Source organism: Manacus candei, unplaced genomic scaffold (genome assembly GCF_025592945.1).
Source record: "Manacus candei isolate 608988 ecotype Guabito, Panama unplaced genomic scaffold, ASM2559294v1 h1tg000011l, whole genome shotgun sequence".
NCBI classification, from domain to species: Eukaryota; Metazoa; Chordata; class Aves; order Passeriformes; family Pipridae; genus Manacus; species Manacus candei.
Genome location: NW_026138059.1, coordinates 9,049,840 through 9,063,863, shown reverse-complemented (window position 1 = coordinate 9,063,863; position 14,024 = coordinate 9,049,840). Strand labels below are relative to the sequence as shown.

The following is a 14,024-nucleotide window of genomic DNA, read 5'->3' as shown; positions in this document are numbered from 1 at the left end:
TTTATTTGCTTATGTTCTGGTTTCTTGTCTTTGTATGAATATATGTCCATCACTCTTTATGTGTTTACCTCTCTTAACCTCCTCTTTAGCCATGTGATTTTCATTTTTCTCCTAATTAAGTCCTTTTAATAAGTGTATTCATTGTCTCTGTGTTTCCAGTTGGTATCCTTAAGTACTCTATACACTGCCTATAAAGTTTTAATTTTCTTAGCTGACCTCCTTATTTTTCCATTAGACACACTTCCTCACTTTTGCATAGTTCCCTCCTTGGTATCATAGTTCCATAAGTGTTGAATGTAAAGTAAATAGCGGTTGCTATTACAAAGTAGCTTTTCAGTTGTGAAAAGATAAACTAGATCTTGCATACTGTACTTGACTAGGGCAAGTACTGAGTCTAGTCTTGTGAGCTCCATGAAGCAGTGACTGATAGAGACTTGATTTTTATTGACTGCATTATATCCTATGTATATCTGCCAGATCCACCTGAGGTTAAGTCAAGTCTGTTACCACCATTACATTTCTCATTCCTGTTGCCTATCTCCCTATTTCAGTCATTGTTATGATCCTAGTTGTGTGGCCACTAGTGAAGATTCTACACCTGTGTTTGGCTTGTATTTAGCCTGGAATCTGTTGGTTTACTGTTGGGGTAGTTGTCTTATTAATTTTATTTGTTCAACTGTCCTGTATTTATACCTGTCTGCTGTCGTGGTTCACTTAAAGCCTCCAGTTATTCCACTGTTTGTCCTCGTGTTCGAAATAGCTCTGACATGAATCTCTTCCAAGACTGTGCAACCTTATTGTGAGAAATACATATCTTTCTTTTTTTGATAACTCTGGCTGCTTATCTAGTCTATTTTACATTTCTTGTATAATTTGTATCCCAGTATTAAAGTTTTCCCTACCTCTCCGAAGTGTTTATACCTCTGTTTAGTTCAGATTTAGTGCAATTTTGGTTTCATTCTGACACTCTGTTTTACAGTTTCTGTTTGTATTATTCTCTTCTTAACTTGTCCTTCACTTCTGAATACAGAATATCCCTGTTTATATTCATAATAGAAACAGCATCCATAATTATACTGTCTTCTGTACCTGTCAACTTTTCCAGTGCTACAGTTTAAAACTTTATTTGTGGCCTTGTTGAATTGCAAGTACCAGCAGCTTTGGTTCCTTTACAATTCAGATGATGTCTGTGCTTCCTTTACAGGCTCTCTTTATTTCAAGAAAGCCCGCAGTTTGTGATGATCATAAATCCATCCTCCTTGAGCCATCTCTTTAAGAAGGAAAAAAAAAAAAAATCTTGTTTATCTTCCCAGCCCTACAGGGATTACTGGACGAGTTTTGGAGAACCTTAATGTAGAAGTTCAGGTCTCTAATTTCTTTTTTTCCTACGTAATTTTCATACTTAGGACTTATTTCCTGTGTTTCTCTGCATTTTTGGTTCAGATGCAGACCAAACCCCCCTGATCCTTCTTTGGTTAAGCAGGATTCCTGTGGGAGGTGTCACCGTGCACTTGTGCAAGAGACCGAAAGTTGCTAATGTCCTAAACATTGTCAAAATCATAGAAAGACTTTCTTTTCAAGCTGCAAAGAAGGAACTGCCCATCTACGACCACCAAAGCACACCATGACCCCAAATATACCTCCTGACTCCGACAGGAACTTGAGATAAGACTGTTGTCAAATTATCTCAGGTCTAAGGAGAAGTAACAAAGGCTCAGGGAAGAAGAATGTATCCACAAAAAAAGCCAAAGTCAACAGCTGTGTTGAGAATCAGCCCTAGCTGGGCTCAAGAAGGAGAAGGGTTTTGGGTGTGTGATGGCAAAATCTCTCCACACAAAAAAGAAGGAGTAAACCCCCCTGCTCCAGATGGGACATTCACATGAGAGGCACCTGAGAAGGGGTCATAAACCATCAAAGACCCCCCAAAGCACCCCCTCAGACTCATTCCTGAAGTCTTTCACCACCAGAGGACTTCATGTGACCCAGCGATGCAACAAATCCAGAGTCTATTGCAAGAGATTGTAAAACTTCCACCCCAAGGGAGGTGCCTGGGCATCTCCTGAATGTGTATTAATCCATTGGACTCTATGTTTTGCAGGACCCTCACCACTGAGAAGACCAGAAGAACTGGACCCACGGGATGCTGCTAGGTTCCACAGAGTCGAGATATATTTTCTATTTAATCTCTCTCTGTCACTCTCTTTTTTCCCGACCCTTCTTTTTCCTCTCTCTGTCTCACATTTACTGTTAAATAAAATCTGTACTATTGACTTTGGCATCTGGTCTCATTTGCACCTTAATTCAGGTAGGGGCGTCTCTTATAATTTTAACAACTAGATCATAACAACTTGTTCAGTCAAACACTTTGGAGTCTCTTCCCTGGAGTCATAAATGTATCTGTTTGCTTGATGGTCATCTACCGCCGTTACAGATGTCTGGGATTTCTGCTTTGAGAAAGGAATTTGCATATCAGGACAGTGCATTGAAATAATCCATTACAAGAACTACTAATGGAATTATTTCCCACATCACCAACCTGTTGCATGTTCTCAATCTTCTCAGTGAGACAGATATATATATCCCCTCTTCTTCTGGGGGAAAGTACTCAGATCTAATCTTCCGTGAACTCTGCCTTCATTTCTTCCATGATAAAGGATGGAAAGAGATTCCTTTGAAGGTGATTTTTGTGTTCAAGGGATTTGCAACTTTATGTTGAGTTTTTCTCAACTAACACATTCTTTGTACAGCCAGACATCTGCTTCTGACATTACTGGTACTTATAGGGATAAGTGGAAACACTCTAATTTAAATAATTTCATGTAGTTAATGTATATTGGTGTCCTCCTTTTTCTTTTTTTTCATTTATGGTGAGATCCATCATAGACAGGTCTATGTGACTTCATCTCTACTAGAAAATAAAACACAACCATAGCACACATTCAACATTGGCCCACAGTTGTCTATACTGTGTGTGAGTGTGGTCCCTGGTGATGTTTTGACTTGTGCCAAATTGTCTATACTGGGTGTTAGTTTACTCTCTGTCTTGGTTTTGGACAATTTCAGGTACAGCCCTCTCAAACAATGCCTCAGACCAAATCAGGAGATAGCGTGTGTCATGTAGTGTCCCAGTGAGGCAGTATGGATGGTAGTAATAACGTTTTCAAGGAAAGAAAATTTATTTGTGTGAACAGGAGTTTTACTGTGTTCTTTTCTGGAGAAAATCCTCCAGCCTGCTTTATTTCAGCATTAGGCATGGCTTGCAAGACTGGAGTTGTCAAACAAATAGTCTGTTCTTTGACTCGAAGAAGAGGTGAAAAATTTCTTTCTGAATTCTGAATTGCCAGATAGGAAGAAAGAAAGCAAAGAAAGGTCCTGAGAAGAGAATATGGGACTACAATAGGATAAATTAGAGGGAACAGAGAGAAGAGATCAAATAAAAGTGAATAATTATTCAGTATTGTCTTGTTTTCAGCAGGTATCTAATGCTGAATCTCCTCTAAATCACCCAAAGATTTTTTTTTTTTTTGTAGTGAGCATCCGATTCTGAATTTTGAGGGTCCCAATGAAGGATTATGTGGAAATAGGCTATAATGAACCATGTGAATTTGTGGGTTTTCCTCCAAAAATGGTTTTTAATTTCCTTCTTTAAAATAAAATTTCAAATTCAAAGACTAGAAAGCCAGAAATAAACAGGCTATTATCTCTTAACTCTTGGCTTTGTGTTGTCTTCTGTGTTGGAAGATACTCAGGGAATGAGTTCAGGGGTTACGGGAAGAAAAATATAACCAGTATCTAGTGGTGAATGAAACTTCCCCTGAAACAGGTGCAATATAGTCTTAGATGTGTCATGTACATAAACTAACACCAAATTAACACATCAGGCATTAGGTGCATCTCATCTTCTGCAGTAAAATTACAATGTGTTAAAATGCTGAACATTTACAGCTGAGGCTGAAACTGGTCAAGAAGGTACTTTGAGCAGATAAAGTTCATATAAATGCTTTTAAAAATGCATGTTTAGGCATTTCAAATCACTAAAACAGAATTAATAACCCCCAAATCTTTGTGTGCTTCCATTCTTCCTCTGTAGAACGAGGATACTTGTGTTGGGCTGCAAAACTAATTTCATTTATGTGGATGTCCCTACATATTGTACTGCTTGCTAGCATTAAAAATTTCCTAAGCATTTTAGTAACACTGCATTTAGAACTAAACTAAATTTGCATTCATGAGATAACACAGTCCTACTCTAAATAAAGATTATTTATATAGAAGTAAATAAAAATAGAAGTATCTGTATACTCTAAGGTCTCAAGGCCTTATGGTGTACAATCCTATTACATTAAAATATACATTACAGCTACATTACTATTAAAAGCAAGTTTTTTTAAAAAATGGGGTTATGGTGTGTCATACTGCAAAAGTTTAAAATCTTGTCTTGTGTTTATAGCCTTAATGTGTCTGTTTTCCTCTTCAAGTGATTGACATTTTTTACTGTATCTGTCTGTAAGATTTGATCATCTGCCAAGAAACATACCTTAAAATTGTGCTTGATCATCTCTGAAACGTTCTCAAATAAAGCTAAATATATTTGACTCCTGGCATCTATTACAGTACTACACAAATCTCTCAAGCTATTTGACATTCCTGTAGCTCTTACCTGCTACCTCTCTGATTTCTTTACGTCATCAAAATTATTATCAGAGCTAACTGTTTTATTTAAAGATGTGCATCACTGCCAGATACTGAAATAATTTATAGTCTCTATGTGCCTTTTAATAATGTCCTCATGATGTAGAATTACACTAGTTATTTTTTCAGTGACTTTGTGTGGGAATATGGGTTTTTCTCTTACTCAGCATGGGTTTTTTGCAAGACCACATTTTGCCAGATAGAGTGCTTTTCTCTATTTGTTTGAGCTTATTACCAGGATGACCTTAAATGACCTTCACCTTGAACTGCTTTATGCTTAGAACCTATCCAGTTCATAATTACCTTATCATAAATGTTGTCCTTTACAAATATATATACTTTTTTAGATCACCTTTTTTTTTTTTAAAATAATAATCCAGGTATTGTCACTATCCTACAAGAAGCATTTCTACTAAGTAGTAGGTTTATCTCAATTAAATTTTGATTTGGAATCTTCTCTCTGGCCAGTTTACACGTGCTTAAAATACACCGTATTATTTTGAATAGTTTTATTTTTTTAATCAAGTTTTTGTGGGGCATCAGATCACTTCCTTATAAGAGTTATTACAACAGTCAACTCTGTCATCAAGATTGGAAATTTCAGAGCAAGTATTCATGTCATTTGAAAGGTATTTTCCATACCACTTTTCCCCTTTAAAATTATTTCTCTTTAGATCTCTATGGATTGGTCTTACTGCTATTCCATAATGGAATGCATGGTTCATTGCCAGATTTATGCTCATCTGACCTCAAAGCATTGTAATATAATGAAGATCAAAAGTTTTGATGCAGTTACAAATGAAGAAAAGAACCTATAAACAATTTGAATTAGATTTTAATGAAACTGAATTATATAATCTGAAATTATGTCAGGTACCTTTTGATATGTCAGGTATCGTGTCAAAATGCAATAGTTTTCCACTTTTTTTTCCATTTTTAGCACAGACTAGTGTAGTACAGTGTTCATGGGAAGAGAAATAATTTTGAAAATGTATGAAACTACTCCTAACTCTTTTTACTATATGGATTACTTTTACCCCCCTAAAATGAAACTGAAATTTATGATTTATTGTGTTTCACTTTCCCCTGAGTCAATATGAACATACGTCTAGCAAGGTAAATGTTACAAAAAAAAAAAGAAAAGAGCTACATATATTAAAATAACTTATTAATATATGATTATGGTCTTGACTGCTGAAATAAATATTTACATTTATCTGAATCAGTGAAATCATAAAGTACCCAATCAGAGAGTATACATATGGGAGTATTTATGTATAATTTCTGATTTAAAGAAAAATAAAAAAATATATTTTATCTTATGTGTTCAGAAATTACTAGAAAGATGATATTCTATCCAGTACCGTTCAGCTTGTTCCAGAAAAAGTTCCCTTCAAGTGTATAATTATTGTCAACAGATGAAGTGCTATTATTATATTGTCAGGCACCATGAGTTACACATTATTGAAATCTCAAATTAAGCATACTGTTAAACATGTGATAGGTTTCTCTAGAAAAATATTGATAAATGTTTATCTTCTTTGTGCAGTTAAATATGAAATGCAAAAAATCAGCTATTTGAAGCAGACTATCACTAAAAGTTTTTCAGCATATGCTGCAAAAGAAAAAAAAAAACTAGAAATCTGGAGATATAGATTAGAAAACTTTGGCATTTTTGATCAAAAAATTAGAACACATGCATACATGATAGCTATGAAAATGCATATCTCAGAGCTCTTCGTGCAGTTTTCCAATGTCAAAACAAAGCAAAAGTATGTAAAAATTTCTGTTCAGGCAGGATATCACTTCAGGGATAGAAAAACTTACTAAAAGTCTGCATACGCAACTCACAAGTTCTGCTCTCTGTAGTAAGGAATTAAGTGATGCCTACGAATCAGTGTTGAATGATACTTCAGAACTGAACTTGATCACTCAGATTCTAGGCTGCCTTTGAGAATTAATTTTTGAAAAGTAAATGAGGACCTAGGAACATCTTCTATGATCATTCAGATATTGTATTTTCACCTAAATTTATTTTTTCTACAATTTTTTAAAGCACAGAACTGTTACACTTCGTAGACAACCAGTTGGTGGCTTGGGCTTAAGCATAAAGGTATGGGTAACTTCTCGTTTCTTCTTTTAATTTCAGTATGACCACTTCAGTCTCGAGATCTCATGGTTAATATGCCTCTCTTACAGGGTGGTGCTGAGCACAAAGTGCCTGTCGTCATATCAAAAATATTTAAAGACCAAGCAGGTAACTTATGTTATTTACTTATATAGTACCATAGTAAGTAATAGTTTCAGGAATCATTTTTTACTGCAGAAACAAAACTATGACACAAAAATCTACTGATGTTCTTAACTTTAATATTGCAGAGGATTCAAAAAATACAAACCAAATATATATTTTCCCCACACAATAATTCACTGCTATATGGTATGACTAACTTGCCTAGATGGCAGCAGAGAGTGATTTTTAATGTTTATTGTGATGAAGATAGCACAAGATCTAAATCACTATAGTCTGTCCTAATTAAGTATTACATTGACGTTTATCTAGCAAAAGGAACCTTTGGGAGACCATGTCATTCCTCAGGCTTAACTTGGCAAGTTGGAGAACTGGTATGGAAAACAAAGAGGTTCTTCAGTAAGGTGGGCAGAATCTTGGAACATGAACTGAGGTTCTTATCTGATGAAATTAAAGTCTCTTCTCTGGTGGACACAAATGTGGGGATTAGTTTGTTCTTTTATTTTCTGAGGCATTCTTTTACATATTTGAAAATTAGTTGTCTCTATGTGGAAAGCTTCTGTGTGTTTCCTCTCTTCCATAGAATAAATCTACCAATTTCATATAGCCTTTCCTTCAAAAAAAGACAGTGCTGCACTGTGAACCTCAGTGCATGTCCTGCTCTGTAAAGGACTCAAAGCCAGTGACATGATCTTTTGAACTCATCAGGCTCTTTTCCTGCTTTGCTGCAATGGAGATTAAGCACATTTGCTTGGCACCACATTTGGCCTCATGCTTTACTATGTTGCAAACTGTGCTTGTTTTTTTTCTCTGAATTTTCTTCAGGGGGCCCTTATTTTACTTGAAATGTAATACCCAAACTTGAAAATCCATTTTCATCTCATACCTAGTGAATATTGGCTATGCCAGTACCCTGTTGGAAACACTGCTTCAAGTCTCCTGTGTATGGTACTTAAATATCTCAGTATAATGATTTATTTTATAATAGCATTTCTGCAGTGAGGAAGAGAAGGTGTTTTTATGTCGATTGTGTTACTGTACATGAAAGAGTAATAGGCTCCTTAAATACACGCTATAATAAACCATGCCAATAAAAGAAATGCATAATAATAATAAAATGAATATAAGCATTCAGGTCTAAGGAAAGTAATTCAGGAAATTAATCACCAACAAGGAAAACTATCTCCTGCTCTCTTAGGACATAGTGCTCTTAATCAAGTTTAGTAGTGAGTTTGTATATAGAATACTTACATTCAGAGTTTCATACATCCTGGTTGTTTTTCTTGAACTGCATTTATTTCTAGAGTAACAAGTGCAACAACAATTTTATGGGCTCAGCTGTCAAATTTGAAAATGTCTCCTCAGATAATTCTGACCAGTAGGTTTACAGTCAAATAAATGTAGAGTCCTATTCAGTCCTGTAACTGAATATCCTGAACTTGGAAAGGAATGGTACTGGTCAGAATTATTATTTTACAGTGAATTCACAAGATCCATTAAAAATACTTCAGAGAATCTTTAGATGCTAAATGTGGTAAAGTGTACAAGCTGTCATGTGTTTACATCTTTCTCTGTGTTATTCCCATTTTTGATTATTAAAGAATCTTAATGAGTTTGTGGAATCTAAAGGGTGGAGATTGTAAAAATGAATAGACTTTGAAAACTCACCTCATCATACATACAAGTGACATACCACATATAATATTGGAAATTTTAGTTTGTTAAATATCAAACAATAAGATTACTGGTTTGTGTTGCAGAATTATCAAGTTAATCACATGTTACCTCTTGATGCAGCTTTCCATTTTTGTGAGACCTGGTGCAATAACCTGACTACTGCTGTGAGCTCTGCTCATATCTCATATAATATGTGGAGTCAGACAAGCAGCAATGATGAAACAGAACTGTGGGTTCAGCTCATGAGGTGTCATGAAAATGGATAAATAAAATTAAATAAAACCCAGTGGAATAGGGTTAGTTTGCATTGTGCCACTTTCAAAAAAGATTCTCCCTTGAGAGCCAAAATTCATTAAAATCTTGATTTGAATGCATTTTCCCACCTTCTGTGATAAAAGTTGGCTTGTAACTCACATTTAGTCCATTTCCAACTGAGGATGCTGTATACCCCGGCAGGATTGGAACGAATTCTGGCCATTCAGCCACTGAAACATTCCTGGCTTGAAACCATGTGCTCTGCAAACACAGACTGTGTCCAAGTATCACGTCCTGACTGCCTGTATTCAGGACCATCTGAAGGACGTGGTGTCAGTTTGATGAGAGCTTTTAACAGTTTCACTTACATGCCAAACAAAGATGGTTTAGTATGAAATTGTACCTACACCCCAGGGTTGTTTTTTTTGCATTGACTGCAGTCATCCTGAAGGATGGTACAGCCAGGGTAACCCAGCCTAGTCTGAACAAGTTGGTGGGTGTGATGTGAGATTGCAATCAAGCTGCACAGCATAGTTGTATTAACAGCTGATGTTCTTCATCCCTAGAGCTGTACTCACCTTGACTTCATCAGCCTCGGCGTTTCATTCCACTGAGCCAGCAAGCTCAATATTAAGGACGAGTTAAGCCAGAGTTACCTTCATTTTTAAGGAAGCCAGAATGGATCAAAAATTTGTGTTATGTCTTGTGCTAATGAAGGTGAAGAGTGAATACAATGCCATTTTTGAACATAAGGCCTCATTAGAACAGACAACATTTGAAGTTGGTTGGTGTTTAATTTTTGGACATTCTTTCATAATATCACTTGCAAATGTCTTCATTTTTTTTAAACTTTATTTTATAGCTTTAATTTTTAATTATCTTTGCCAGTGTTATTTTTCTTTGTTATTGGAAAGCTAATGATGTATGAAGTTAGCATCTTACTCATTGTTCTTTCTCTTGGATGTATGCCTTCATCTCTAAACTTATTTTCAGAAGGCATAGAAGAACATTCTTAGCATTTTGTATTTCTCTTTTATCATTGCCTCCTTAAGACTAGACAGGCAGAAAAGGCAGTACCTTTTAATAGAAAGAACATCTTAATGAACTACTGAAGATCAGTCAACAGAGAAAAGGAAAGTATTTTGTTCTCTGATTCAGGAAAGTTTTTGTATTCAACCTAATAGTTAAGAACATATTTAAGGTCCAGTGGTATGAATAGCAGTCCCTGTATACTTAGTGAAAAATAGTAGTCATTATATACATAGTGAGAAACATATGATGAATTTCTCAGTTGAGATTCTAGAACAATTTATGTTACTGGGATTTGTTTTGAAGGATAAGCACTTTAGCAAAAGGCTTAACTTATTGAACTGAACATAAAGAATTCCTTGCGTAGAAGGATGCAGAGAACTAATTTTTAAGTTTTTATTTAGCTGAACAGGCATATGCTTAAAATCAGATCTAGTAAATGTTTTTTTAAGATGTTAATGTCTTAATTGTTAGAATGAAATGCATATTTTTACACATTATAATTATTCATAAATATTTCCTGGACAGAAGAAAACTTTAATGAAAAATTTGTAAATTTCACTTAGAAATTTTGGTCTAGAATCTGTGGGGGTTTTTTTATTAATATTTAAAAGCTTTATGAATCCAGATTCACTTAGAAATTTTGTTCTAGAAGCAGGGGGGGGGTATTAGTATTTAAAAGCTTGATGAATCCAGAATTCATTTTTACTGAGAAAACCAAAGCATTTCCACTTTAGGGCAGTTTGAAATTTCTTTTTATTCTTTGGTTTGGGTAAAAATCAGAAACAGTGGATTAACTGTCCAGCTCTAGATTTAGGCAATTGTTTATGTACTTTCCCAAACTGAGGTTTTACATACATATACGTATGTATGCCTGTGTCTAAATAAAGTTCTGATAATGAATAATGCTTTCTTGCTAAGTGTACAAAGAAGTGGTATTCAAAGAGCATACTAATGTTCAAATACTTCTTCATGCTTGTGAAGAAGATCAAGTTTCAATAAAAGACAATTAGCTTTGCTTAATAACTGTGTTATAATACAAAAGGTTTCTGAAAATTGTATTTCAGTTCTATAGGGTTTTATGATGAAAATTCTCATTGGTAGGTGCATGTTGTAGCTTATGAAACAAAAGAGGTAGGTATAAAACCTAAAAAACATTATTTGCAATTTCAGTGGACCTATCTATCATTCTTAAACTATAAACTAAATAGAGAAAAATGTGAAAAATACATTGTATCTTTTTAGTTGTCATCTGTTCTAGCTAGTAGTTGAATGAATAAACGTTAACCTTAGGATGCCAATTACATGTACAGTTTCTTTCCTTTCTCTATTCACCTACCTCTGATTGACAATGTAGTTCCCTTATGAACTGCAGAAATCTAATGAAATACCACTTAAAGTTACTATTTGAATTTGCACCATTACAGTCCAGGATGAAGAAAAAGGTTAATGACATTCTGTGCAGGGAAATTAGAGAATTATATAGTATGCCTTCAGATAATTTGTCCAGGAGAGAACTAACTGCCTTATGTCCCTCTGAGGATGGATGGTATTTTGGACTTTGGATTTGGAGCTTGCTTTTACCACAGTGCTTTGGTACAGAAACTGGAGAAGCAAACACCTAGACAGAAATCATCATTCAACTGCATCAAAGATTCCTGTTGCATTGAAAGATACTAATTAAAATCAGAGTAAAATTCATGCAGAATATTTTGGGGCTGAAGCAGTCAAGAATCATCAGAATATTTGATGGAAAGAGCAAATGAAACTAACTTTTACTTGGAGATAATGTCACATGGAATAATATGAGGAATTTAATAACATCCTTTGACAATTTCATAGAAGTTCTAATTTTTATCTTTTCACTGTTCTTATCTTTCCCTTACTGGTTTCTGAACTAAAGACTTTTTAGGCTATTTTAGGAACTACATCTTTTCTTTTCTTGTAGCTCATTTAAAGCCTGTATTTCTGCTACTTCGGGCATCCTCCCTTAGCCTCCAGCTTTGTTTTCCAGTGTTTCACCATCACCTCTACAGCATTTAAAATTTTTGGCATAATGTAATAGAATTTAAAGGAAACATACTTGCATATTTTGGAAGACAAGATTGAAGATGCCAGATTATAATTTTCTTATATAATGTTACCTATTAATAACTTGCCTTATTAAGCTCAGAAAGTCTTTTATGTGCAATATTAATCATATGTCTATTAGTGTAAACCTTATACCTTAAAATATTGCAACTGTATGATGAGATTCATTTGCCTTTACACTGTACTAAATTCCTTTGTCAATTTATTCTCCTAATGGTTAATTAATTTTAAAATACACACGACTATTTTTACCTCTAAAATACTGTAATAATTCACAGAATCAGAGAATTATTAAGGTTGGAAAAGACCGCTGAGATCATCAAAGCCAACTATTAAACTCTTGAAATATTATCAAGTTTAGATTGATTTAACACTTTTAACACCACTAACAGTATTTCTAGAAATACCACATTTTTGCAATTTAAAATAGCTTTCACTGACTCTTAAGGGAGTCTTAACTATGCTTGACTAGTAGAACTTATTTTTTAAGCAAAATATAACATATTCATAGTTATAACTGCTGTTTTCGCTTCTTAGTTATTCCTACTTATTTCTGAATTATGTCTATAATGCATGAGTATTTTTACTTTTATTTTCAAACTCAAGGGACTGTGGTTAGGCAAGTATTTCAAGTAATAAATGACAGTAAAAATGTAGTACTTTCAGATTTTCTGAAAATACATTTAAAAAAACCCTCTGCCTTGCTTTTCTTACTGTCACATCTTAGTTGTCATGACTTCTCTTAAAAAGGTAACATTTTAAAGTAATTACACACTTAATGTTCCAATTTGGTTTCCTTGCTTTGATAATTGATGTCTTTCTATAAAGGCAACTGAATGTAAAATGGGAAGTATTTAGTTCTACTGACAATTTATCATGATAACCATTCCTGTAGGTTCTCTCTGCTGCAACATCTACAAGCTGATCTGAGCTACATTAGGCCTCTTTCCTTAATTAAAGAACTAAGCTGTTTTCTCAGTTTTCTTCACTGAGTTCATACTGTGTAAGAATCCCATTGCCATTTGGTTTGGCTAAAGAATCTTACATCAAGTCATAGAAATACCTGGATTCTGTGGGAAACTCAGACCATCTGAATTTTTCTCCTTTTGTTTCCTAAAGTAGGTCTGAAGTCAATTTAATTATAATGTGTGCTGATACTTTTTACAGATAGTGTAAATTACTGACAGTGTAGTTCATGTCGCAAAACTGTTTGCAATCAGAAAACCATCCTAAAGCCTTTAGATAATTTTTGCTTTAGTTCCTCCTAACAGTTACATGGGTAGAAATAAAACTGAACTTTAATACTTTTTTTCCATCCTGCTTTTCAAAGCGCGTTTAATGAAAGATAGTATCACACCCAGGACTATTCCAGATCCTAGTCTTCTCAGTTTTGGCATACATGCAGCCATTGTCCCCACCAGCTCAGTTAAAAATTGGCAAGTTTTGTCTGTAATATAGGCTCTTTGAATGATTAGGCAATAATAACAGTGGTATTTTGAAATTAGCCTCAGAAAGCAGTTATAATATCATCTGCCTTCTAAAAGCTATGGCGTGGAATAAACAGATTTTGTTTTTAAGGTTAAGGTTCCTTAATGCCCATTGATATGCTCTTGGGATTCCTAATTGCCCTTACACATCTTACTCATTTTACTTTTTGACATACATAAAATATAAGACAATTTATTTTTGTTTGTAATAAAGCTATATTTATTCCCTTTGTAGTTTTCAGTCAAAAGTATTAGAAATTTGTTGTTACAGTAGTTCTCCTTTCAGGTTGTATTCTATTCTTGCCACTAACAGAAAAATGGTTTTATCAGCAATATGTTCTAAAAAACTTATTTTTTGATAAGGTCGTCTCAAAGGAGAAGATGAAGGATCCAAGCCATTATCAGTCACCTATCTTCAAAACATATTTAATTCTGTAGCACTTTCCTGTTGAAAGACATTCCCTGCTTTGCCCACTCCTGCATCCAGTGCCTTTCTCACCTCGTGCATTTTGTGCGTCTCGCACATCGAAGCAACATGTTGA

The 14,024-nt window shown here is 34.5% G+C and overlaps 1 protein-coding gene across 2 annotated transcripts in view; it reads left to right on the top strand.

The window, feature by feature from the left end:
- SNTG2 (syntrophin gamma 2) overlaps positions 1-14,024 on the top strand; it is a 146,528-nt gene that overhangs the window by 27,843 nt on the left and 104,661 nt on the right. The window contains exons 3-4 of one of the 2 annotated variants that reach the window (XM_051778116.1): positions 6,754-6,805; positions 6,892-6,949. In XM_051778116.1, coding sequence (XP_051634076.1) covers positions 6,754-6,805; positions 6,892-6,949 — 110 coding nt within the window. Of the gene's footprint in view, positions 1-6,748; positions 6,806-6,891; positions 6,950-14,024 lie in introns of both variants that reach the window. The other variant, XM_051778117.1, reaches the window with a different exon arrangement.